A 27,456-nucleotide genomic window follows, 5' to 3' on the forward strand; every position below is an offset into this window, starting at 1 on the left:
GCTAAAATAAACACGCAACAAAAAACTTTCAATGCCACGAGCTTGAACTCTTACTCTAACTCTTTCATTTGGACCTCTATACCTCTCAAGTAACTCATAGGAACTGTTCATTTGCTATTTTTTCCATCCTACAGAAGAAATAGTCCCAAGTATTGAGCTCCAAGTTATAAAGCCCCCATATCTCCTTTCTGTTTCCGATAGTCCAGAAATTAGAAACACCCAAAACCTCTTTCTTCTCTTTCCTTGTGCCTTAAATCCATCTATTTACTCCTCCCAGAATTTCTCCCTCTTATAGTGTAATCATTTCAGAAGACCAAATTGAAACTAGAGGTGACTTTGTTAATAAAAGACAAGGGTAATATTAGGATTAAAAAAAAGTTATACATCACATGGTGTCACATGTGAACGGTTTGTGATGAAATACTAATGGTGGGAGAGGGCTTAGTCAATTATCAGAAAACTTAGGGATACTTTTAGACAATAAGTAAACTTTGGTCAATTTCCTAAAACTTAGGGGTATTTTAAGAAACTTGCTCTTAATTACATTATAATTTTAATTGAACATAATACAATCTAATTAAATTATAAAATCAGTTTATTTAATTAAAATTTCCACTGCGTAACTAATATTAAAAATTAACTTGCTTTTTGGTAAAATTAATAGAAAAAGGATAAAATAATACAAGTTAGTAATTTTTTAGTTTTAATGTTTATTTTCAATAAATTGTAACCACATAGTAATTAAAATGAAAAAATAATAAAAATGAAAAATTACAATTAAGTACAAAAAATACTAAATATAAAAACAAAACTAATAATTTATAATAAAATTTGTTTATCTTAATAAACATTAAAGCTAATAATTATAAATTAAGTAGAATTTCAAAATATAATTAATAAAATATAAAAAACAAAATTAATGGAATAACTCTGAGAATTAATAAACCTTAATTAAATTAATTAACTAAGGTTTATTAATTAGTTATTAGTTTCTTAATTACATTAATTAACATAACAAATTTAGTTCACTTAGAAAATGATTATATAATTAAAAAGATTAACTAAATAGTAAGATAATTATATAATTAGTTAACTAATTATAACTTAATTACTAAAGCTTATTTAATTAGTTAACCAATTAAGTAATAACATGATAAATTAGTTAACTAATTAAGTTAATAATGTAATAACAAATATAGATAAGAATAACATAAATTAGTAAAAATTATTTTAATATAATTTTATTAATAAAGTTTTTTAAATAAAGTTAATACAAACTACTACATGTTTATTAATAAAACAACAAAAAGTAAGAAAAATTTAGTTTCAAAATTAAATTTTATATTTTGATATCTATTTATATTTCACTTAAAAAAATAAAAATGACCCCGAAAATTTGTTAATATAATTAAAAAATTAACAAAATTATTAGTCTTAAACTTATTTATTATTAATTTAAAATCCCCTAATCCACTAAATAAAAATTTAGTAAAAGTCAAAACATTTGCTTGGAGATAAAATCCCCTAATCCACTAAATAAAAATTTAGTAAAATTCAAAACAATTGCTTGGAGATAAAATCCCTTAATCCACTAAATAAAAATTATAAATTGTTTTGAATTTTACTGATTTTTTTTATTTAGTGGATTAGGGGATTTCAAATTAATAATAATTAAGTTTATGTCTAATAATTTTGTTAATTTTTTAATTCTATTAACAACTTTTTAGGGTCATTTTATTTTTTAAATGAAATCTAAATAGATACCAAAATATAAAATTCAATTTTGAAACTAAATTTTTCTTACTTTTTGTTGTTTTATTAATAAACATGCATTAATTTGCATTAACTTTATTTTTAAATAAAACTTTATTAATAAAAATATATTAAAAATATTTTTTACTAATTTATATTATTCTCATGTATATTTTTGTTACATTATTAACTTAATTAGTTAACTAATTTATTATGTTATTAATTAATTGGTCAAGTAATTAAATAAGCTTTAGTAATTAAGTTAGAATTAGCTAACTAATTATATAATTATCTTATTATGTAGTTAATCATTTTCTAAGTGAACTAAATTTGTTAAGTTAATTAATGTAATTAATAAATTAATTAATTAATTAAATTAAGGTTGATTAATTCTCAAGGTTATTTTTAATAAAAAATAAAAATTAATACAATTATGAAAGTCACAATGCTACTTCTTGGGGTGCAACTTGGGTGAGTTGGGTTGGGTTGAGGGTCAACCCAAGCCCAACCCTAAGTCTCAAACCTCGTGATTAGGCTTGGCCCAACTCAAGGTTTAGCTTGAGTGTACCAACCCAGGCTTAACTTGAGATTAACCCAAATATCAGGTTAGGCTTGGGCTTGGGCGTGTGTAGCCCAAATTTTAGGTAGAATAGATTGATGGCATGCATATATGTATATGATAAAATGTTGGGTGGGCTCAAATTAGGTAAGGTGACCCAAGGCCTCAATTCAAGCCCAACTTGAGTTTTGGTTAGGCGTAAGTTTTATTTATTTATTTTTTTTTTCAAGACCAGCTTGAAGTTCAAAAACTCAAGCACAATCTATACAAAAGCTTTGGTTGAGTTGGGTAGGGATCAGATTGGGCTCACTCAAGTTGCACCCTTATCTCCATTTGCTCTAAATTCTTTTAACAAGTTCATGCACGGCACGAGTCCCCACTAGTTATAAGAATTAAATAATCAATTGAATTCAGATATTTGTTGAATCAAATAAGGTCATATTCTTTAAATCCGATTAGATATTCGTTATGAATAGGATATCTGAATTCATCCAATTAAATATTCAAATTATATAAATTCGATTCAATTATGTCGAATCTCGAATTAAAATCGGATTTTCAAATACCATTGACACCCTAAGTGTAAATATAAATGTAAATGAATATTGGCCTCGTTCATTTTCCCAAAGTAAGGGTGGGTTAGTTGATAGGTCTCATGGAAAATAACTAAACCCACATTTGTTTTCCTGTATTAGGGAAATAATACTCTCCTCAAACTTGGGTAACTACCCATGCATGCCAAAAATCATTAATATGTGATGGGACAGTACTATCCATTCAATAATGTCAATTTTTTGGATAAATTGGTCATTATACACCTTTACTTGGGGAATAAAAGAATACTAATAGATACTATTATCCATGCAAGTATTTCTCAAGAAACACTTATTTGAATAAGTCCATTTCCCAGATAAGTCATTTCCAAGAGTTGGGCCCGTTGGGGTTCATAGGAGTAATGTCACTATAAAGTTCATCCAACGATGTTCCTGATGTGCGATAGTAGTGGCATGTACATAAGATTGTGAGAAGGCTTGTGGGTAGTTGATCTTAGCTCAAAAGGAGTTGGTAGAATGTGTTGTGTGGTTGATATTATCATTCATAGGAAGATGTACCCAATGCATGGATACAATGCATTGTGAGATTGATGTGAGGCATACTCTGTGAAGAACAAATCCGAATAAGATTTCTAAATAACTCCTATCCCCATCAATGGTTTAGACTTTAGAACACATTCACAACCACATAAGCTTACAAATTAAAATACATATAATGGTTAAAGTCTTGATGGTAAATACACTTTGTGAAATATAAAATCTATATTATGGATGTGAACAAAATAAACCAAAACTATCTAACATCTTTAACGTAATTTATTGAAGTATAAAGTATAACGCAGACCTATATAGGCCCAGTCTACTTTGGGCCTGTATCATTACATATAAAATATGATATATTTGTAATATTTTATATTGTTTAGCATATAATAATATATTATATATGTAAAGAATTTATATAATATAATATATACATAACATAGATATATTATTAAACATATAATAATATACTTTGGGCCAGGCCCAAGACAGGTCTAAAGCAGAGAGCCCAGGTCAAACCGAAAATTTCCGCCCGGGGCTGGTCTGACACTGAAGACAGAAGAACATAGGCTTAACCCCGAAACTGAAATTTGAAAATTGGGTGAGTGGTGGCCAACTGAGATTGATGTCAACTTGTATGTTTATTAACGAATTATGAGTTCAAATCTGATAATTTACAAAAAAAAAGTTATTTTAAGTTAATTTATTTTTATTTTTAACTACATACGATAATTTTTAGTTTAGTTATTAGTGTATTAACCCCCCAGTTTTTTTTTTGGCAAGATAAACAAAAATTATATTACTGATAGCAACAGGATACATAGTTCTGGATTACAGGGATATCAGTAGGGAAATAGGAAGTCAAAAACCTTTCCTGTGGATTATATTTGCATCACTTGGCTAGTTCATACACAGGAATATTGTACTTCCTATTTATATATGCAAGCTTGATAGAACTGAAGTGGGAAAATAAGTTTAAAGTAACAAAAAGAAGATGAGAAGTATTCCAATGTAGTGTTGCTTGCTGTTGTAGTGCTTGGATTACTACTTGAGAGTCAGAGCAGACAACAAGATGAATTTTTCCCAGTTGGCGCGCAATAGTTAGACCTTGATTAATTCCAAAAAGTTCTGCTTCTTCAATTGAGTGTAAGAACTTCCTACCACCTGTAACTTGTAAACATTGAAGATGGTTATCCAAAATTATTGTGCCATAAGAAAAATAAGATTGTGAGATTTTGTATTATACGAGGTTTGTAGAGTGAAAGTTGGAGGTGAAGTAGAAGATGAATGATTACCCTGATGGGTATTTTGGATTCGGTTAAAAATAGAGTTGGTTTTTTGCAAAATCCACAAGTAAGAAGTTTCAATCTCCTTGAAAATTTTTTTGGTTTCTTGCAAACCAAATATAATATAAGGCAATAGCATACCAGTTAAGAATCTGAAAGAAATCATCTTTATTTGAAATTTTTTGTTCAAGATAAAATAAACAATCAGTCCAATTATGAATTGTAGAGATATCAGATTGATGTTCCAAGGAGAAGCAAACAAAAAGGATTGCGTGAAAGGACAATGAAGAAACAGGTGAGATGTTGATTCTAACTGGTTTTGGCAAAGAACACAATCTTGATCTTGACTCTGATTGAAGATTTTGGTTTTCACAGGAAGATAATTGAAAATAATTCGCCAGAAAAGTAATTGAAAACGAGGAGGAAAATTTATCTTCCAAGTCCAATTAATACAGGTGGTTAACCGAGTGTCCAAATGGGGTAAAGAAGTTTGGATTAAATCTTTAAATGCCCTGTATGTAGAGAATTTTCCTGAGAAATGCTTCATCTAGACCCATTTCAACAATGTATTTTTAGGTAGAATGGGATTTTGGAGAATAAGTGATAGTTGGGGAGAGTCTAATTGGGTCTTAAGAAAATGTGAATTCCATTCACCATTCCTAATTAAGTCTTGGAAAGTACAATGACGAAGGTGACCATTAATAGGTTGATAAATCATTTGAAAGGAATTGCTATGTTGAATCCAAGGAACTTGAGAGATTGACATTGTAGAATCTGCTGAGACCATGTAACCGATTTCATGAAACAGATTTTGAATTTTGGGTGCCGTGGATTTCCAAAAGAAGGAGCTGTTATGGGGAATTGAGCGAGGAAAATTCATTTCGAGGGAGATATTTTGATTTCCATAACTGAGACCACCATTTATGTTGTTCATTTAAATATCTCCAAGCTAATTTTTTTAAGAAAAACCAAATTTACTAATTTAATTTCCCTAAAACCAAGACCTCCATGCGACTTTGGCTAGGTTAATTTTGACCAAGAACACTAGTGGTAAGGATGAGATTTTGTGGAGGATTTACCCCACCAAAAATTCTTAATGATACTCTCTATGGCTGAAGTTGTTTTTTGAGGCAATTGGGCTACAGTCATAACATGATTTGGAACAGATTGGAGCATTGATTGAATGAGAATACATTTTCTAGCTTGACTAATGGCTGAAGCTTTCCAATTGCTAAGTTTTTTCCTAAGAGTATCCAAGATGAAGGAGAGCTGACTGTGTTTATTTCGACCCCAAATTAAAGGAAGCCCTAGATATCTTGAATTATCTAAGAGATTCTTCATTCGAAGCTGTCTTCGAGAATTATTTTGAAAAAGTTGAAGAATTCCTTTGAGAATGTCTATTTCCTCTCAATGGCTTCTCATAAAGAGAAGGATGTCATCAACAAAAAGAATATGGGAGATGGAGGGTGCTGTGGAGGAAATTTTGATTCCTTGAACTTGATTGTTCTATTCAGCTTTATGGATCAAACGGCTAAGGCACTCCATAGCTAGAATAAAAAGGTAAGGGGATAAAGGATCGCCTTGCCTAAGACCTTTAGAGGGAATGAATTTTCCTTCTGTTGATCCGTTTAAGAGAATGGAATAAGAGACAAAAGAAATACATTCAACAATAATTTCACAAAAATTTGGTGATAAGCCAAAGGCTTTTAGAATCGCTGGAAGGAAGGACCACTCAAGTCTATCATAAGCTTTGGCCATATCAAGTTTAATAGCTAAATAGCTACTGCCCCTTTTGTGATGTTTGAGATAATGAAAAACTTCATCAGCAATAATGGTATTATCTACCATTTGACGTCTTGGGATAAAAGTTGATTGGTTCGGGGAGATACATTTATCCAGGATAGTACAGAGTATATTGGCTATAATTTTTGAAATGATCTTATATAAAACATTACAGAGACTGATGGGAAGTCTTGTACTTTAGTACAATTTTCTTTTTTAGGGATAAGACATAAAAAAAGTGTGATTTAACCGTTTCAACAATCTCTTATTTTGGAAAAATTCTTTAGCAAAGTTTACGATTTCAGTGCACATCAGGTCCCATAGGGGAAAAAAGTTCATCCAAGAAGGAAATATTAGACAGGGATTGATGGGAATAAAACTCTAAAAAATAGGAAATGAAAACTTGAGTCATTTCCTTATGCTCAGTTATCCAAGTTCCCTGATCATCTTTGATACCTTGAATATCGTTCCTTTTTTGCCTACAGATGGTACTTTGGTGGAAGTAATGAGTATTTTTATCTCCTAGTGATAGCCAATGTTGTCTTGACCTTTGTCTCCAAAAGCTTTCAATTTGAGATTGGATATTATTATATTGATTGTAAAGAGACATTAACTTATCCTGATCCCAAAGTGTATCTTGTTCCACCGAAACTATAAGAGATTCTAGTTTCTTTAATCTGATTTGGGGATCAGTGAATTTGGTTTTCCTCCAAGTGATTAGCTTCTATTTGATGTAATCCATACGGGAAGAGATCCGGAAGGCAGCATAACCATTTGTAGGACAACCCCAGCCCTTAGTAATTTCACTTCTACAAGAATCTTCTGCTAGCCACACTTCATAGAATCTAAAGGGTTTTGGGAACTGGGTTCTTCTAGGAGATAAATCAATGATTAAGGGATGATGATCAGATTCCCATTTAGCTGCCAGAGATAATGATGCTCTAGGAAAAGCTGTGATCCAATCAGGGGTGGCTAAGGCTCGATCTAAGGTACGGTTGATTAGACCACTTGATCTCTTATTTGACCAGCTAAGTTAGCCACCTTGAATAGTGAGTTCAGATAAGTCTTGTTCTAGAACTAGGTGACGATATTAAGTAGAAGTGGATTTGGCATCTAAACCAAATCGAACTTTGGATTCAACTTCATGACCTCCCTTATGAGATACTGTCTAAAGATATTGGCCGTCCAATCTTCAAAAGCATATGACCCACTCAACAAGTTACTGTTATACAAAACTATATCCGAACCAAAGTTCTTGTAACCATTGACCAACCTTTGAAGATTGGTTCGTTCTTTAGTGCTACCCACTAGGTTGTTTACCGTTATGAAGATCTCGTAGCTACTTGTTACCTCTGTGGAAGAGTAGGTCACTTTTACCGTCGTTGTTCTCAACCTCTCCCTCGTATCTCTGGGCAGACGTATGAACAATTTTTTAATCAATGAGTTATGCATAATCTTGGACCCTAGATGAGAGTAGAACTTCCCATGCGTAGATCCTAGAGACGCCCTACACTTTATGCCTTTGTTCCCAGCCCTTCCCGGAGACAGAATGATAGACCATCCTCTTCGTCTGCACCACCTTCTGACCCTCCTTCCCATACTCATTCTCTACCTACTCCTACTAAGTCAACCATAGTTAGAGTTGTCTCAGCTTTTTCCACCTCTAACCGGTCAGACCAAGCTTCTTCTTCTCTTCAGGTTTCTCCAGAAACTTTCCAGTTGGCTCTACAGACTCAAACTGCCCTTACCTCAGTCTTTTCTGACCCTTCAGAACCTTCCTCGTCTCGAGGCAAGCACCCCAAAATAGACCTCCTTCAGCACCTAGAACTCGAAAACTTGTTAGATCTTCCCACCTATGACCGACCAGATCCTTGCACCTTAAGCAATTAATATGAAAGAATATTATCAATAGTCGGTCGAAATCAAGGCAATGGTAGTTCACTGAATACCCATGAGGTTCTGTCAAAAAACAATAATCCTATAGATACTACAGATCGGCTTTGTTTCTTTCCTTGCTCTCATTTTTCTTCTCTAACAAAGGCAGTGGTGGCTGGCCTTCAACAACCACAAGACCGTCAATGTTGATTGGCAGTAAGGACTAGGAAGTTTGGTGAAACACCATAATCCTGACTTTATCTTCCTCTGTGAAACCAAAATTCCTACTGACAAAATGCAGCTTTTAGCCAATCATTTCCATTACCCTAATTCTTATTTTATTCCTCCTAAAGGAAGAGTAAGAGGATTAGCGGTCTTCTGGAATTCTAATGCAAATGTATCTTTTTTGCTAGCTGACTCAAGGTACGTCTTTCTCAAAATCTCCTCTCCTCTTGTTTTAGGTTATTGGACAATTGGTTTTATTAATGGACCTTCTATTAAAGCACATAGGAATTCCTTATGGTCCTCTCTTCATCAAAACTTATTAACCCCCCAGTTCCATCCTTCAATTGAATTCCGAATACCAATTTGACTTGGAACATTCACATATTATATATCATCAAACGATCAGCCCATCCCTGCCCATGAGTACGCTTCTCTTGCCCATAAAAGCTCATGCCACCAATGCGTGACCGACCCCATTGACCAAGATGGTTTATCAAGGCAAGGTCCTTGAGACCAAAGCCCTTAGGGTTGGTATTTCGATGATTAAACCTTATTGAAGCTTGGATAGTTTAGGAAGCCATTAATATTGCGATCAACTATAGGGATCAACAAATCACCGTAAAAAAGGATTCTAAGATTGTAATCGATTGCCTCAATGGAAGAATCTCACCCTCGTGGAAATTGAAATGCATCATCAAGGAGTGCTGATGCTACTCGATCTTAGGTAGTTCAAGAACTGGGGTCACATTTAGATAATCCTTGCCAACTGGGCGGAGCCGAGGTGGAAGGATGAAGCTGCGCAATGAGATCTGCGAATAAGAAAATGTCAAAGGCCCAAGGATTTATCCCCGGGTAGATACTCTAACGCTCAAGTCAGTTGAAGGTAGTAGGGAGACGGGCTGAGCAGTTGGAGAACAGTGCTGGTCCGAGCAGTATAACGGTATGAGAACTAGAAGTTGGATCCCTTTCCTCGAGTGGGGAGTACCTCTTTATAGCCAAAGATCCATGTCTTGATCGGATTAGGCTTTCGGGGTTGTTGGGATGAGGTTAACTGCCGAGGTTTTTGGGATAAGACCTAATCCCCAACGGGGTTGTCCCCATCCACTCTCCTGTGTTGGTCATGTTTATCCGCCTGACGTGGGGTTGTCGTGGCTGGGGGGATAAGGTAGGGACCACGGAGGTAGCCTGGCGCTAACGTGGCCGAGGTGATTGGGCAGCCATGTGGCGTTTGGAGCCAGCTTGACCATGACTCGAACACCACTCCCCCAGTTTCAAAGTCGAGGAGTAAGGTGCTTGGCGGAAGTGTAGCGTGGAAGAGAGCTTTAGTCCTCGGTTGAAAAACTCGAAGTTGAAGTCTGGTTGAGCATCTGGTCCGGTTCACGTAGGACTTGTCGAAATTCGGAGTCCGCCACCGCTTTCTGGTGCTCATCTGCGGGGTGTGACCGAGGAATTCATCGGCTAAGGAACTTTGACTTCAAAATTCGGAATCCGAATAAGTGCCGGAATTTTGTCGATTATCTTCAACTTAAATATCAAATTCAAGCATGCCTATCATAAAAGTAAATTGAAGTAAATCAAGCAGCTGATTAGTTAGCTTGTAAGGCTCAATTTAGAAAGAGTACAAATGTAAATATATACATTGTAAATACATATAAAACAATACAAAATATAAGATTTTATACTCTACATATTTGCATTTATACTCCGTTATAACTGATTCTAAAGATATAAATAATTAGGATTCGAGTAGAGAGTTAGGTTTTGTGACTTTGTATTTATTTGTGATGCGGATTTAAGGGGAAAGGCTACACCAGTTTGTGTAACTCATCTTTTTCCATCAAAAGATGATTGTCATTTCTCACTTCTCACTTTCTCAGGGTCAACGGTCAAGATTCAAGAGTCAGGACACAGGACAGGCTTAGTAGCATTTTTCTTTCTTTTACCGTACCACCTAAAATGGTGGACAATTCCCTCACTGATTCCAATCTAACGTCAAATTAGTTTTCTCCGCCCGTGTGGGGCCTTTGTTGAATCGCCACCCTTTAGGGTTTCGGGGTTTTTGATTTCAAGGATTAAAAACCTAGCAACTGTACTTCCTTTCTTCTCTAGCGGCTACGGCGGAAGTTGGGGATTCGATCTATTCCCTTCTTCGATCAAGCACAAAGAAATGGTACGCCCTTAGCATCCCTATTCTGTTTTCGTTTTCATTTTCCACTTCTCCTGCACTTGAATCTCTTTCTCCAAATATAAGAAAAGTTTGTTATATTAAAATTTACTTCATTATTTTTTTGATAGATAATTTACTTCATTCAATCTCTTTTGTTCCTCATCTCCTGCAGCTATAAAGAGGAAGATGTCTTTGTTCGTTTTTTTATTTGTTTGTTAGGCAAACGCGATGCTTGGTATCAGTGTCAGTTCTTTATTACACTAATCGAAAGTTTGGAAATACAAGAATGCTTCAATTATTTTTGTATTATTCCAGATGCTAGAGTTACCAAAATTTTAGCTTATCACGGTTCCAGTTGTCCTGATTAATCAGTTCTGGAGCTAAAAAGACTTTTTTTTTTTCTCTCTCTCTCTCTCTCTCTTTTCTTCTGTACAATTCGTTTACTATTTACTTTGTGTATCAATAGTCCCAATATGCATATCAAGCATAAATATCAACGATTTGTAGTAGTTATTTTGATGCTGTTATGACTATACTAAGGCTAAAAAATGTGCAGAATTATACTTTCAGTTATCAAATTTTCTTCTCGTTTCCCTTCTTAAATTGCATGTATGAAGGGATCCCCATAGTAATGGGGGCCAACTTGCTCCAACATCGTGGTTGCGCCTAAAGTTCTTACATTTACCACTCGAAGTTTGAATTTGACAACATTGGGGAGATGCTGATTGCTGGCTACCAGTCTATTTTAGGCTTTTTGAAGTTGTTTTTACCCTAAAAGGCGAAAAGGGTCTATATCGAATTGTTTTATCACAAGAAGTTGTGTCATTAGTGACTTTAACTGAAACATCAGATACAAGGGGCTGCTTGATGTGTGCCTATACAGTAAAGCTGTTTACTTTGCACCTGGGTTATGATACTTAGAATAGATATTGTGGACGGATGACCTTAGTGCTAGCAGTAATGCAGTATGCATGCTTATTTATTTGGTATATTGTTAAGAAACATTGAGTAAGCTGTTGACGGAGTCGTCTTTATAGTACATGTTGATATTGATATAATGGCCCAACATTTCAATATTTTGTATACGTCTTCATGGTCCTTCAAATACTTTTCTGTCTCCCTGATATATATTTTTTTCTCCAGGCACCTAAAAGAGGTGGAAAGGCCCCTGCACCGGCTAAGAAGAAGCCAGTAAGTTGCACAGTTTGTTTTATGGCTAAAGAGTGGAATTTGTCCTTTTTGTTTTCTTTCTTCAGTTTTGGGGTTCTACCATTCCCCCTATTTGGTTGTATTTGGAATTCTTAGTGAACCATCATTTGAATTTTGAGGACCATTTCTTCTTTAAATTTGACACTGATTCAAACACAAACCATTGTTTTAGCCATTTGCTTGATTATAATCATTAGGAGATTTATCCACTATCGTGGAATCTTAATCAGTTCTTTCTTACCATACTGTCCCCCCATTCTTCTCTGGTTGCTTCCTTGTATGTGCATTTATTTGTACAGAATCACACTAAACTATGCATTTTCTATATGAGCTCCAATTGAAGGGCATTCTTACTCTTTTACAGGAAAAGGTAGTTAACCCATTGTTTGAGAAGCGCCCCAAGCAGTTTGGTATTGGTGGTGCATTACCACCAAAAAAGGATCTGCATAGGTTTGTCAAATGGCCAAAAGTTGTCCGTATTCAAAGGCAAAGGAGAATTCTAAAGCAACGATTGAAGGTTCCACCTGCTTTGAACCAATTTACGAAGACACTTGACAAGAATCTTGGTAAGTTTCCTTCTGTTTCCCTTTCTTTTATATTCCCTTCTTTCATCTCTATCTCTTATGTTCTATTCAGAATGCATTGTTCCCAATTACTGCTTTTTAACATGATCAATGTTTATAAACTAGGTGTTGATTTCATGACTATGTACCTGTGTTTAAACAGCTCATCATTATTTGATATTTTTAATGTTATTTTAATTGTTTTAACACCTTACAATGTAGCAACGAGCCTTTTCAAGATGCTACTCAAGTATAGACCTGAGGACAAAGCTGCTAAGAAGGAAAGGCTTCTTAAAAGGGCACAAGCTGAAGCTGAAGGGAAGACCGTTGAGGTAAAGAAGCCCATTGTTGTGAAATATGGCCTCAATCACGTCACCTACCTTATTGAACAGGTATGCTCATTTTGATTGATATTTTTCCACTGCACTTTGCCACTTGTTGATAGGAATGTTGACATGTGTGTTTATTTGCAACACAATATTTAGACATCCTTTCTTACTTGTTTGGTTGGACTGATATTGTGTGTAAAATCATCATTGGGAAGAGTAATTATTTTCAAGTATGTGGTGTGAGGTAAGTTCATTCCAGCAGGGTAGTTTCATGTTCTTTCCTTTTCATTTCTTGTTCAAGCATGAACTAAAGATTACAAGCTTAAACATAAAAAATATGAACTACTTATTACTTTTCTGTGTTTTTTCTGTATGTTCTTTGTCTTCCCACTTAACAATCATTATTCACTTATCAAAAAAAAAAAAAAACATTTTCTGTGGTTTTTCTGTATGTTCTCTGTTTCCTACTTAACATTCATAAATGTGATTTGGATACAAGGATTTGACTTGTACTGCTAGAAAATTGCATGTGCATCACCAAGATGTGGATTTAATTACAGTTTTTTTTTTGTTAATCCGTGCAGAACAAGGCCCAGTTGGTTGTTATTGCTCATGATGTGGATCCAATTGAGCTTGTAGTTTGGTTGCCTGCATTGTGCCGGAAAATGGAGATTCCTTATGCAATTGTGAAGGGGAAATCACGTCTAGGAGCGGTTTGTTTATTTTCCACCTTTACACATAGGAATACCATTACAGCATCTTATGCATGATGCTGGAAAAGGTAAAACTTAAATCAACTAACCATTCTCTTGTTCATTTTATGCAGATTGTTCACAAGAAAACTGCTGCTGCTTTATGCTTAACATCAGTGAAGAATGAAGATAAATTGGAGTTCAGCAAGATTGTGGAGGCAGTAAAGGTGAGAATTACTGAACTTGTACCTAGAGGAGGCGTTTGAACCATTCTTCTAGATATGAGAGATACTTAGGTTTATTTTAAAATATATTGCTGTCTTCTCATAGTTCCAAAATCAAAATCTAACTTATTTTGCTGGTATTTGTTTCTGTTGAAAGTTGTGGATCCAGTATCCTCATAAAAGTTTCAAGGATTTTACCCATGTATTTTGCCTGAAACTTTATATGTGGTATTAAATAAAAAAAAGATTCCATAAATTGAAATTACTATAACTATAACAAATTGTCAAATAAAATGTTTTTTTTTTCGATGTAATTTGTGATATATATCCACGCTTTTATTTGAAGCAGGAAACCGACAGAAAAATAGTATGTCAAAGAATGGCAAGAATTTCTTTTTGTTTTTAATTTTTTTTGGGGATGGGAGAGGCAGGACTGTGTCTCCCTGTAAGTGCTGAAGAATAGTTCTAGCTATAACTAAGTACTTCATGAATTATGATGCCATACCAAATCTAGAATGTATTCCTCCTTGCTAGGCTGGCACCTCCAAGGTTCAAAGTATCTACAAGCTTGGTACTGAAAGTTTTAGCATGGAGCATATAAGCTAATGATACTGCTACCTCTTGTACTTTTGTTCTGCCTGATGATAAAGGATTGCATTACTATAAGGGTTCCTAACATTTAAACTCACAGAAGCCTCCTGCCCACAAAATTGTTTTATATTTACTTTGAACCTTGGGTACCATTAGAGTAGAAAAGCTCCGTTAGAACCTAAAGAAACTTGAATTCATCAATGGCCAATAATTTGATGTGAAATTTGAAGTTTTAGACATCTGAACTTCCTGAAACTGATATGAAGTTATTGTGTCTCTCTAATTTTTCCAGGCCAACTTTAATGACAAGTTTGATGAGCAACGTAAGAAATGGGGAGGTGGCATCATGGGTTCGAAGTCTCAGGCAAGGACTAAGGCGAAGGAGAAGCTCTTGGCCAAGGAAGCAGCTCAAAGGATGTCATGAGCCCATTCAGTTGTTAACCATGGTAGCTAGAACACCTTATGAACTTCATATTATTTGTATGTCCTTATTTGGTTTTGGTTGGGGAAGTTTACATATTTTTTTGTAGCCTTGTTAACAACTTATGTTTTTGGTTCTTGCGCCCATGAGAAATTTTGTATCGTTTTTGTAGCTCAGCAGTAGTAAGCTAAAGCTCCAGACTTCACATTCATGCCAAACAGTAATTAACGAAATTTCACATGTGCCAAATCAATCAGAAAATTAGAACGAAAAACATGAACTACTTGAAAGAAAAACAAGAAGGGACTGCACTGTTTTGTGTGTAGGTGTGGATAGAATTGTTGTGGTTTGTGCCCTAAGGCAGATTGTGACCGTTGGTTTGGTAGATCAAGCAACAAATAAACTCCGTATCCTCTAGGTAATGAGAGGATACTCATCCAATCATGATATGTTGAGCCTCACATGTATAGACCTGATTGGCGTAACGCTATTGTCCCAGTATTACAAGCAAAAACTTCAGACGGTTTAAACTTCAAAGTTCAAATATTCTATCACTTTCAGGCTAACACCTATTTTCGGTGAATCGACCCTGCTGTAAACCATTTATTCTAACTTCAACATGACTGTTCTGTTCTGCTATATGACCATAATTTGGCATGTATTTGTTATCAAGTATTTGATAAATCGTTTGTTGACAATTAGATGCCACTAGGCACCATTAGATACTATATCAGCGGGGCAATGAATATACATTCAATGAATATGATGCAAAAATGTTGATTTGATGATAATTTGGCTGTGTTTTGGTAAATGTATATTACGACCCGTATCAGTCGATACGTATCGTTTCGGGACCCTTTTAATACACCCCTACAGTGGGTGTATTGGGAGTTTGACCGGTTCAGGGGATGGAGGGGTTCTAAACCGGCTCTCCTGAATCAGTTTTGAAAAAACAATAAAAAAAAGGTAAAAAATAAAGTATCGAAACACCCGTACCAGCGTATCATTATTTTGAACCTTGCAACACATTGGTATACACAATGCAAATTATAAGGGGTGCTAGTTGACTTAATTGGTAATGTCTTTGATAGATATTAACAAAAGACCATTGATCCAAGGTTTAAAATTTTGACATGTTATATTCAACATGGGGTGTATCATATCATAGCTTTGAAGGCTTGATACAGGATATGGTGGAAAATATATAGTAAAAATTGCTTGTTTTCTCGCTTGTTGGCTTCGCCATATCTTGCTGGTTTGGTAGATGTTCTGAGCAAGCCTGTGCATTCCGAGGGACTAAAAGTCCTTACGGAACTTGGAAATACTTTACACTGACCCAATTGAGACTGGCCACACCTTGATTAAACAGTGATGATGTGGTCAACCCTGGATACGTGGTTCTTCGATGGGGGCACTAGTCGTCTGAGTGTGTGGTGTGTAGTGGGTGCATCTTTGTGTCTTCTTACTATGAGAAATCAATGAGAAAATAGATGACTCTCGTTCTCATTTTTTTTTTTCCACCATATCATACCCGTATTAGCCATGTACCAAGTTATTGGACAATATGCTACAAAAAGATACATGCATACATCATCATCATTATTGTAAAGATTACCAAGAAAAGTGGTATCAGTTGGTTAAAAGATTCTCATGGAAATTGGGCTCGAGATGCTGATGAGATCTTCTATGGTACGTGAATTTTTTTACAAACTTGTTCACTTCTTCGAACCATAACTTTAAGGATCTTCCTCCCTCCATCATCTCTCATCAGATCTCAAAGGAGATTAATTTTATGCTCTGTGCAATTCCCACCAGCGAGGAGGTTAAGAAAGCTTTATCTGACATCGGCCCTCTTAAGGCCCTCGGTCCAAACGGTATTCATGCTTTGTTTTACCCGACATGCTGGTTAGAAGTTGGACAAGATCTGGTTAAATTTGTACAAGACATTTTCTCAAACCCCACTTTGATCAAGAAGATTAATGTCACTTTTCTTGTTCTTATTCCCAAGAAGGATAATATTCAATATGTGGAGGATCTTTGTCCTATAAGCCTTACGAATGTCACTTATAAAGTTGTGACCTAGATCATCACTCATAGACTTAAGCTTCTCATGGAGTCTCTCATTACAAAATGCTTTATCTCCAGGAAGACGAATCCATGACAATCAAGTCCTTGCAAATGAAACTATTCACACTATGAGGAAAATGAAGGGGCGCAATGGTAGTTTTCTGTTGAATCTCGATTTATTGAAGGTTTATGATAGGGTGGAATGGGACTTACTTCTCTAGAGTCTTCATTTACGTGGTTTCTCTCCTCAATTCTATAAGTTGATTGACGCCTACATTACCTCTTGGTTTTTCTCTATCCTTCTAAATGGATTTCCTGCTTATCCTTTCAAGCCTCAAAGAGGTTTGCGTCAAGGCTGTCCTCTTTCGCCATATCTCTTTATTCTTTACATGAATATTCACTCTAGAGTGCTGATACAAAATGGTCTATTCTCATAGTATGTTTGGTTCAGACAGGAATGAGAATGGAAATTGAGGGTCTGTTTGATTTGAAAGAATAGAGATCTGGAATCGGAATCAGAATGGGCTATTTCCGGTTCCAACTGTTTGGTTGGGCAGAATCGGAATCCCATTCCTATTCCTGTCTGAACCAAACAGACTATGAGAAATGGACCATTCCAATTTCGATTCTGAGTACGAACCAAATGGACCCTGAAATCAGCATGAATAGGATTTCATTCCCAAGAAAGGGATAGGGAATTCATTCTAGTAGAAATGGGAATGAGATTTTAATTCCACCCAATCAAACAGTTGGAATCAGAATTCCGATTCCAGACCCTTTTCCCGCGAACCAAACGAAGCCTAAGTTGCAATCAAAGGAACACCTGGTACATAGTGGTCGGCTTAAGTAGCATATGAAAAATAAGTATTGGGATATCGGTCAATAATTATAGTAGAGCCCCATTATCCATCATCCACTCAGATGCTGTGGTGTAGTGGTTATCACGTTAGTCTTACACACTAAAGGTCCCCAGTTCGATCCTGGGCAGTATCAATTTTCTTTTCCTTTCAACACAGTTAGCACTCAGGAGCTGACGGGTTGACGCGGAAGGCGGAATCATGTACGACGAGTACGCGTACGACTATATGTGGACCGTCGAAGTGTAGAAGAAGATGCATCGTAGGGAAACACTCCCAAGTCCCAACATTATATGGTGCCATGGTGGTAATACGCAACTCGCTCGCCGACTTCGATACCCTTTGTTTCCTTTTCATTCTGATTTTGTGACGCATTGGCATAGGTCCAACACTCACCAGATACAGGACACGTTGCGTGAATCTCAGACCAACACTCACCAGTCCTTAGTCGCCAACAATGGCGGCTCTTTTTCAAATAACTAGGGGTGTCAGAGCCATCTGTTTTTGCAAAAGCAGGGGCAGGCGTCCTAACTCCTAAGGCGGTTTTCGAATTTCACATTCCCATCTCTATGTTTATATATACAAACATTGAAATCACCTCAAACTCTCAAGTCTGAAGTGAGATCGCCTCTTTACTTTTGTCTGAATTCAGAGAGAGAGAGAGAGAGAGAGCAAAGATGGTGACACTGCTGGTAGCTACGACCCTCGATCCGGCTTCCATTGGCCCTGCCTCTGCGCTCTTAGCCATGCCCGGTTGGCAGCCAGGCCCTTCTCTTCAGGTTAGCTACTTATCTCCTCTCGCGCGTAAAAGAAACACCAACCTAGCTGGGTATGCTTTAACTTGCTAAATAATTCATCTTTGCTTTCTACCATTTACTGGCATAGCAGGGGCACAAGCAAAGAATGAGTACCCCCACAGGCCTCAGCATTTTTCTTCTTTTCCTTTGATATTTTTATTTGTTTGTTTCTTGGTTGGGGAGTATAGGTAATTATTGAATTTTATCAAGTACAACGATTGTGTCATTTCCCTCCCAATTCACACGTTAGATTGAGTTGATAGATTTTCCCCCTCTATTCTGCTCGTCTTTTTAGTGGTAGTATAAAATTTTCATTTTTTATCAACCCTAGTCACTGGACATTCTTAATTAATTTATTTCAAAACACGTGATTCTTTTTCTTTTCCTTTTTAAGAGTAAAGGGTTCGAATGAATGCTAATAAGCTGTTCGATCACAAACCTTATTTATTTGATGGGTTGGATTAGGATATACCAAGCTTCGTGAATGGAGAGGTGAGACTATTAAAGCATGACAACGGCATTGTGGCAGAGGATGACCTTGATAAGCGTTGGGAGGAGGCCACCGGTGAGGTGGTGGATGAAATCATGTTCTTTAGCAGGCACACTGCTGTTTCAAACCGCCCTGCCCTCACTGTTCATCCTATCGGTATCATTTTTATTCACTAAAACCTTAGTTTACAATTTCTTCTTGAAATTGTTTCTCATTTCGTTGGTTATGTTCCTTCGCAATTCAATTCTTATCGCTAATGGTGGCTCTAGTTTAATGTACACAACAGAACCATGCTAATTGTGTTGTATGGTTATAATAGTGACCTTTCTTTTCAGGTATACCCCATTTAAGTGAAGGTGATATACCTCCTCAAGGTGGCAAGCCTGGCTGGGCTGCGCTTCCAAGTCCTCGGGTAGGGCCATGGTTGAGGCTTCTAAAGAAAATTGCCGAAACTCATAATTTAATTCCTGAATTTGAGGTATCGTTCCGTCCTATTAATATGATGAAACTCTATTCTTCATCGTTACTCTGCACTTTCCGAAACTCGTAATTTAATTCCTGAATTTGAGGTGTCCTTCCGTCCTATTAATATGATGAAACTCTATTCTTCATCGTTACTCTGTAGTTGGAGAACTGAGATGAATACTAGTTAATAACTTTTTTTTTTTTTCCAGTGGATGTTCCATTCATGCTTTGCCATTACTTGTTAATTTCTGGTTCTGTTTCTGTTTTAACTACTGTAGTGGGTACTTGCTACTTTACATCTATCTATTCTTCTAGATCTCTTTAATGAGATTTCTGACACACATACAGAGCCAATTTGATGATGTTGGTCTGTTGAGAATGTGAGATCAATAATTTCTTCACATTTATTTTGGTTGGGTTTCATATGTTACAAGCTTTCATTGAACAAGTCTTTAACTCTTCCAGTATTAAATTTCTAATGAATAGAGAGAGATTGTGAAGTCTCTTCTCTTTAACCATAAAAGATTTATCTTTAGATTCAGATAATAATTATTCAACCTTAACGTCTACTTCGCTAAAGGTAATCTAGAATGAGTAATGGTTAAGGTGATTTTTTTTTTAATTTTTTTCTGGTTCATCTGTATCTACTAGCACACAAGTTGATTGTACTATAGTGTATATCTTATGGTTTTTGATTAGGACAACCTGATCTTGTATTCTTTAACCACAAAAGGATCTGCCATTAGGTTCAGATGCTATTTTTAACTTTAACGTCTATTTTGCTAAAGCTCATCTAGAATGGAGAATTGTGAAGGTGATTGGTTTTTGGTTAATCTGTATCCTTGGTTGCACCATAGTGTGTATTGTATATTTCTCGATATGGAATCATGTCTAGCTTTGTTAATTATTACGGGCCTTTCAAGATTATGTGATTCCCATGGATTATTTCCTAGCTTCTCTTAATATGCATGTGATGAATGTTTGTCATTTCTTTTAATTTCACCATCTTTTGGTCCAAATCATAAAATGTGGTTATTCTTTTTCCCTTTTCTCTCATTTAGGTTACTCTGGAGGGTACACATCATGGTCCTGTAACCAATTCGCCAACCTTGTTTTTAGAGATTGGTAAACTTCTACTTGTTACACTTTTTATTCAATCAATTATTTGATTATGGTCGTTTCAATATCTTTTTTTTTTTATTAATAATAGTGAATTTTATTAACGGATTGAAAAATTACAAAGCAAAGGAGCTAAAATACATCCAATGTACACCCAAAATGTAAAGCAATTACAACATAGCCCAAAAAATAGAGTTTCTGTTCACCCCTTGCCTAGCTAGACCATCTACCAATGAATTTGCATTTCTTTTTACCCATGTACATTGAATTTCAATGTCCTTAGTCAGCCACTTAAATTTCCTCTTTTCATTGCTGTAATTCCAGAGCCTAGAGTCCTCTTTTAGCCAGTTCACCACAACTTCAGAGTCTCCTTGTATGATCAATTTATTAATATGCATGTCATTGACCCTTTGTACCCCTTCACTGATGTATCTCAGCCCTCAAGGAATCTCCCACCCCAATTGGACTAAAATACATAGCTAACAGGTTCCCTTTTCATCTCTTGTAACTCCCCCTATTCCGGAGGACCCTGGATTGCCCATACTGCTGCCATTGAAATTCAGTTTAGTAAAACCGTGAGGTGGAGGGGTTCAACAAGAACTTGAAACCTTCTTAGCTGAAGCTGATACTACAATCTCCTACCAAACTTCTCTCCTTATCTGAAAGTTTTCAACCAATGTATCACCCTAATATGAATGACCTCTAATATTACTTCCAAGCTTCTCTCCTTATTTGAAAAAATCCGTGAATTTCTCTTTTCCCAAACAGTCCAACAAATTGCAGCCCTAGTACATCTCCACATAATCTTAGCCCTTTTTGTTGGCCAGTTAGGTATGGAAGTGAATAAGCTTTGCACATTTAATGGGCGAGTCCACCTGCACACAAACAGAGAAGTAACCCATTCCCAAATGACTTTAGCAAAACTGATAGGAAATTAGTAAATGGTATCCAGATACACCATCAACTTTACAGAGGACACACCAGTGAGGATACAAACAGCTATTGGGTCTTTTTCTTTGAAGTAAATCTCCTATAATTAACTCTTTCTAGAAAGGTTTTCCAATAGTAACTCCCAACCTTCGGAGGTATAGGTCGACACCACACCTCTTTAACATGGAAGGACAGTCCAACAAAAGAAGGTTGTATTAGACTATTAGGGCTTTAAAGAATGAGGCACAGGTGAAGGAACCCGAGGGAGTGTGTGTCCAAATTCTACTGTTATGATCGTTTCAATATCAGCATGGTTAAACTGTTATGGTTGATAAATTTGTTTCTTCATTTGATAGATAATAAACCATTTATAGTAATTTCCATGACTTTATAACTTTAATAAGAATGCTTTTTTTAATGATGAGATAAAACTGTGCTGTTTCTTTGTCTTGTTACAAGGTTTTTAAAAAGGGCCTACAAAAATTCTAAAATGTTTTTCTTTGAAGTTCCATCTGATTCTCTTTAACTGCAACTTATAATTCATAAATTTTATAACTTAGTTAGGCATTCATGTAGTTGTTTATCGTTATCTTTATCGGTTGTTTGCTACTTCTGCACTCAGAATTCTAGGAGTTTCTCGAGGGAGATTTGTTTTAAGAGTTTTTTTTTCTTTTTACTTGGAGTAGTGTGAGAGGGTCAATACTACGGGTGCAAAAGATATTGTTGGTTGACAATGGCTCTATCTGTACATGAAATTTAAGTGGATTTGCTCCTATACTCGCTGTGGAGATCTTTCTTAAACTCCCAATAAAAATAAACTACATGAAATTGTGGATGTGGGCATCTGATGCAAGACAAAAAATGGGAAAAGGAAGTGTTTGGGGGAGGGGGGAAGGGAAGGAAAAGAATAAACTTTAGATGTCCCTTCTCTTTCTTTTTAAGAGTTACCAACATGTGTAATAAATGATTGAAACAGGTTTCTGAATTTACTTCTCTTCCTTTTCAAGGAATCTCCTTTGGCCATGGAAATTCAAGAAATCAGCTCAAGGCATGTACTATGAGCACAACCTAGCATAGGATATACATAGCAACTAGGGTAGATCACATTTACTTTGTTCCTATATGCTTGCACGTAAGTCTATGGAACTTCTGCAGTTTTCATGTATTGTATATGAACTTTTTATGATCCTTTTACCTTATGTATGAAATTCTTTTGGTTGTTACAGGTAGTACAGAGGAGTATTGGAAAAGGCAGGATGCTGCACAAGCTGTTGCTTTAGTAGGTTTCATAACACTGAATATTTTGAGTATTGATGGGTGGTGTATAACTAATATATCTTTGCATGCTGTCTCTTGGCAAACATAAAATTCTCGTGCATAACAGTATGAACATTAGTAGGAAGGTGCCTTCTTTAATTAAAGGAAGAAAAAAGAAAAGTACAGTCTGTCAACATTTGAAGTCTAATTCCACTTTAGGATAGTTAACTCTCAGTTTGTAGGAAGGTGCCTTCTTTCATAATCTAATTCCAGTTATAGACGTAAAGGTATGTATCCATGTATTCTTTAGTTCTAATAAGAGTATCATGTACAATGCTTTGGTAAACAGAAAAAGTAAAATGTTCCCCTCTTTTGGTTTTCTACCCTCTTCCCACTCTTTTGTTGTCTGCCTCTCTCGCCAAAAAGCCTTAACTACCAGATAGTTGCAGCCTCTCTCTCTCTCTCTCTCTCTCTCTCTCACTCACTCACTTGCTTGCTTGCCAAAAGCCTTAGTTTTTTCTTTTTTAGTGATAAGCAACAGTACAGAGAGCTGAAGTTGTGAAAGAAAAAAATTGGAGCATACTTGATACTTGTACTTTTTGTCAAGTTTAATACATTACTTTACCTCTTTTCTCAAAAAAAAAAAAAATCTGAAAGAAAAAATGCTAAAGATAACAAAAGTGAAGCAGAGTTTGCTGACATTATAACTCTTCTTGCTTTGTACCTTAGTTTATACTTCTTTAATGTTGGCTTTAAGTCACAAATATGATGCTAGCTGACTGTTGTAGAAAAATTAGCATAAACTGGTAGAGTTGCTAAAAAATATGGTAAGATAGCAAAAACAGAAGCATAAACTATAAAATATCATGGGTTGTATTGACTTTATAGCACCAACTAGAAGAGAGAATAGTGTACCTTAGTTTAATTTATACTATCTTTTCTTCTTTCTAGTCATTTTCATTAACAAGTTTTTTGTTTGTGGTTCTTGAAGCTAGTATGGGAAGGACTTGGGCTTGGGGGAGGTGGTTCTGTAGGAAATTGGGTCAGGTATGGTTAATCTAACCAAGTTCCTGTGCAAGGTTTTTTCAGATGCATTTCTAAAGTAATTGTATAGTATAGGAGATGTTTAAATTTCCTTCATTTGTATCATAGGATGCCACTAAGCCATTTTATGTTATAGAGTTATTCATGTTTAATGTTCAATAGTGGTTATGCTATACTTGTTGGATTGACCATGTTTTTTCTCTGACCTCAAAATGTCAGGCCATCTCTTGTCCTGATGAAAAATAGAGGCTCTTTGCTCGTTTCAGTTGCATGTGCAGACTTCAGAGCAGTTCTTCCTTCAAAATTCTGACATTTCTGATGATGCAGGAATGACAATAGAAACAAAGTACTTTTGGGAATAGGTGGTGGACATTATGCACCTCGACATATGGATGTTGTTCAGTAAGTTCTTACCACATGCAACTTTCTGCTGTGCATAATCTTTTCCAAAAATCTGGTTTTTGTATCAATTATATGCTTATGCCAAGAACCAGTTGCGTGGGTTCCAGAAGATGAACACCTGATATGGAGTGGATATGGATGAATACAACGGCTATAGTTTGATTTATTATTTCAGAAGAGGTCGTAAACCTCTGAACTGGGGCTATGCAAAACCCATTATTAGTTCATGTGTTTAAGATACACCTTGTAGTAGCAAATACTAGAGGGAGGCATGCGCTTTGCTTTGCATGTAAAATATGACATTAGACTCCTAATTGTAGTTAGGACATCACCATCTTCATGCATATGCTTTGCTTTGCTTTGATTGTAAAATATGACATTGAGACTCCTAATTGTAGTTAATGCTATCCTTCTCTCTACATTTTCTATTGTGTTATTAAGTAACAATAGGGGCAGTAAGGAATTGAAGGTAAAAATTAGGTTTAAGTTTCTAAATCCATGAAAGTATGAAGGTTTTCTCTTTAATGATTGGATATTTATGTTGGGTTTACTCATCTCATGTTAACGCAGAAGCTCAAACAGAATGGCGCACACACACATCTAAAAAATTATGGATTTTTATCATTCTAATGAGCCAGACACCAAGCCATGACTGCATGCGTGTGAGTTGCATGCGTGTGTACCTTTGTGCAAATGCCATGACATTTTGTGGGACATGTAGTGTGGATGGGTAGTTGGTACTTTCTGCTAACAAAGACTCCTAATGCAATATTTTCAGAAAAGATGGTGTTTGGGTGGGTCACCTTCTTTCTGGATATTCCTTGCCAATGGAAGACCCAGGTCGATCAAAAGGAGAAACTAATGGAAAAGACATTGGAGGAACATGGAAGCAGTCAATTAAAGTAGCACTTGAGGCCACTCAATCAGCTTTTCCAGGTGGAGAAGTAATTGCACATCTGGATCACAAGTAAGTTATTTATATTGACACTCAAGTTGGTTATAAAATGGCATGTACAAGACAACCGAATTTTGATTCTTTTAAAGGCATAAAAATAAAGAGAACACAAGTATGTTCATCCCAATAATTGTATACTCAATGCTTATGCTTCCCACATATGACCGAGGTTCCCAAGATAGAGGTCTAGATCCAATTTGGCATGAGTTCTTGACTATTGATTGGGGCCAAGGTAATATTGATGGTATCAGGATAAAATAGTGTAATATAAAATGTTTTTATTAAAAGGTTTCTTATAGTTTTGTAGATTCTGTTGCTTGAGGCATCAATTTTTAGTGCTCATTTTTAGTAACTTTATCTTAAATTTGGTGAATTGGGGTTCAATTAGTTCTCTGTAATGTATAATTAATTATAGACAAAAAATGGTCAGTTCAGTTAAGGTGGCTAGGTTGTGTAGACGTTTTGGCCTGATGAAGTTAATCAATCTAGAAAACAATTAGGTTTTACTTAAGCAACAAAATAACATTTTTTATGAATAAGAATATATATACATTATTTCAACGTACATTTGTAATAATATATAACTATTTATTACATGCTAATTATAAGCTATTAAGCTACAAAACAAATCAGTAAATGGTTTACTGATCTGATGTCAATTTAAACCAAATTTCAAAAAAAAAAAAATGAATGATAAGAGTTTTTAGCAACCTCCTTGATTCAAAGTGGAAAACGCATGTACAGCAGCGATTAAAGAGCCCTAATTGTTAGAACACGACGGTGAAATAAGAGTCAGAGAAGGCCTAAAATCTCTTAAGAAGTCTGAAGAAAAAAATTGACTGGTAAGTAGGCATTACACCAAATAAGATAGTGGGCAGAAAAATGGCAAAGAAAATGTCTTTCCAAATTTAACACATTCACTATTTCAGGTTTATGTTGCAGAAGAAACAAATAAGAGGGATGGTTGCTGCTCTGGCTACATGGGAGCCCGGATGCACATTGAAAAATAACTCCAACTACGTTCTGTCATTGTGGATTTACCTTTTAAATTTCTATTGTTTGCATCTTGTGAGTTTCCGTGAACAGTTCAGGGTCCAACAGCAACACCATACACCATATTTTTGTTTAGCAACCATAGCTTGCAGTCTGCAGCTAGTGAGCAACAAAAGTTAGTGACACACCATATGCACACACAGACGGGTTCTTGACTTGTTGCTCCCATATGGTGATTTTATAAAATATATTTTGAGTCTTTATCCCTGTACCTATAGTCTATAGGTAATTCTGATTTTTCATGAGATATTTTTGAGATTGTTTTAGATGGTGGCCTGATTTTTGGCTGTTAGAAGCAAATTGATTGTGGGGCTCTTATTCTGATTGGTGGATGCAGGAGCTTCAAAAGCTGGCAGAAAAATGCGATTATGGCTTTCCTTGCTGAACAGAATATCCGGGTTGGCAAGCCAGATGACTTTTTGTAATTTTCTTTTGAGAGATGGTTAAATGCTTTCGGTCATATATATTCTGCTATTTTATAATTTTGGGAGGTGGAAATGGAATGCATTTGTATGAGTGAGTTTTAAAGGTTGTTATTTATCTTTTAATTTTTTAGAGATTTTTCAACAGTCAAGTGGAAGGAGGGGATGCTGTTAGAGTTTCCTTTCTGAGATTCTTGTACCGAATTTCTGAATTGCAGAGAAATTTACATGTAAGGTTGTTAGGATGAACGAAGCAAAATCAAATATTCAAAAATTGTGAACACAATTATGGACGAGAACCACAATTCCAAACGATGTTAATGTGCAAGGAATTAATGTAGGCCATGCAACTTGTTGGGTGTGACGTGTGATGGACTAAGTAACCAATTATCAATGCAGAGATACACATGGTGGATTAATTTTACATTGACGATGTGCAATGAAACCAAGGTATTCACAGTTCATAATATGGAATGGCTGTTTCTCCCCTCAATCCTTCTTCTGTACTGCAGGACTATTAACTACCTATCAGGAGAATTATTGAACTTCTAGCCTTATTGGGGGCAACCAAACATCCCCCAAGTTTCACATGCGGTTATTGCTATCGTCACAGGGTGAGAGTAAAGGGAATTTACCATCTGACTTGTCCCAACTCCCAATTAAGGATCTGCTACTCCAAATTTACCCATCAAATGTTCATAACCGTCCCGTTTATTGTATCCTTTGGGTTGGGGTGCCCTAAAAATTGACATGCTGGACATGGCGTCCAGTTGGGGTTGTTACAGTTATCCATCTAACTGGATTAATTATGACATCGAAGTCTGTTAAG

At 35.7% G+C, this 27,456-nt stretch overlaps 2 protein-coding genes, 1 long non-coding RNA gene and 1 other non-coding gene across 4 annotated transcripts; all 4 read left to right on the forward strand.

The window, feature by feature from the left end:
- Positions 1-10,610: 10,610 nt before the first annotated feature.
- On the forward strand, positions 10,611-14,980 carry LOC104597873 (large ribosomal subunit protein eL8y-like). The gene is made up of 7 exons (XM_010259632.3): positions 10,611-10,743; positions 11,884-11,931; positions 12,314-12,515; positions 12,735-12,904; positions 13,426-13,554; positions 13,668-13,760; positions 14,641-14,980. The coding sequence occupies exons 1-7, from the start codon at positions 10,741-10,743 to the stop codon at positions 14,770-14,772; spliced, it is 777 nt and encodes a 258-aa protein (XP_010257934.1). The 5' UTR covers positions 10,611-10,740; the 3' UTR covers positions 14,773-14,980.
- A 2,776-nt stretch (positions 14,981-17,756) lies between these two features.
- TRNAV-UAC (transfer RNA valine (anticodon UAC)) lies at positions 17,757-17,829 on the forward strand. The gene has a single exon. It is a non-coding gene; the product is annotated as a tRNA-Val (tRNA).
- A 190-nt stretch (positions 17,830-18,019) lies between these two features.
- On the forward strand, positions 18,020-26,913 carry LOC104597872 (D-aminoacyl-tRNA deacylase-like). Its single transcript, XM_010259631.3, has 9 exons — positions 18,020-18,472; positions 18,956-19,136; positions 19,316-19,458; positions 20,507-20,570; positions 22,721-22,773; positions 23,743-23,798; positions 24,123-24,197; positions 24,976-25,164; positions 26,543-26,913. The coding sequence occupies exons 1-9, from the start codon at positions 18,371-18,373 to the stop codon at positions 26,628-26,630; spliced, it is 951 nt and encodes a 316-aa protein (XP_010257933.1). The 5' UTR covers positions 18,020-18,370; the 3' UTR covers positions 26,631-26,913.
- Positions 25,171-26,324, forward strand: LOC148792078 (uncharacterized). The gene is made up of 2 exons (XR_016085800.1): positions 25,171-25,994; positions 26,082-26,324. It is a non-coding gene; the product is annotated as an uncharacterized LOC148792078 (long non-coding RNA).
- Positions 26,914-27,456: the final 543 nt, after the last annotated feature.

This window comes from Nelumbo nucifera, chromosome 4 (genome assembly GCF_055504915.1).
Source record: "Nelumbo nucifera cultivar China Antique chromosome 4, China Antique-T2T, whole genome shotgun sequence".
Classification (NCBI taxonomy): Eukaryota; Viridiplantae; Streptophyta; class Magnoliopsida; order Proteales; family Nelumbonaceae; genus Nelumbo; species Nelumbo nucifera.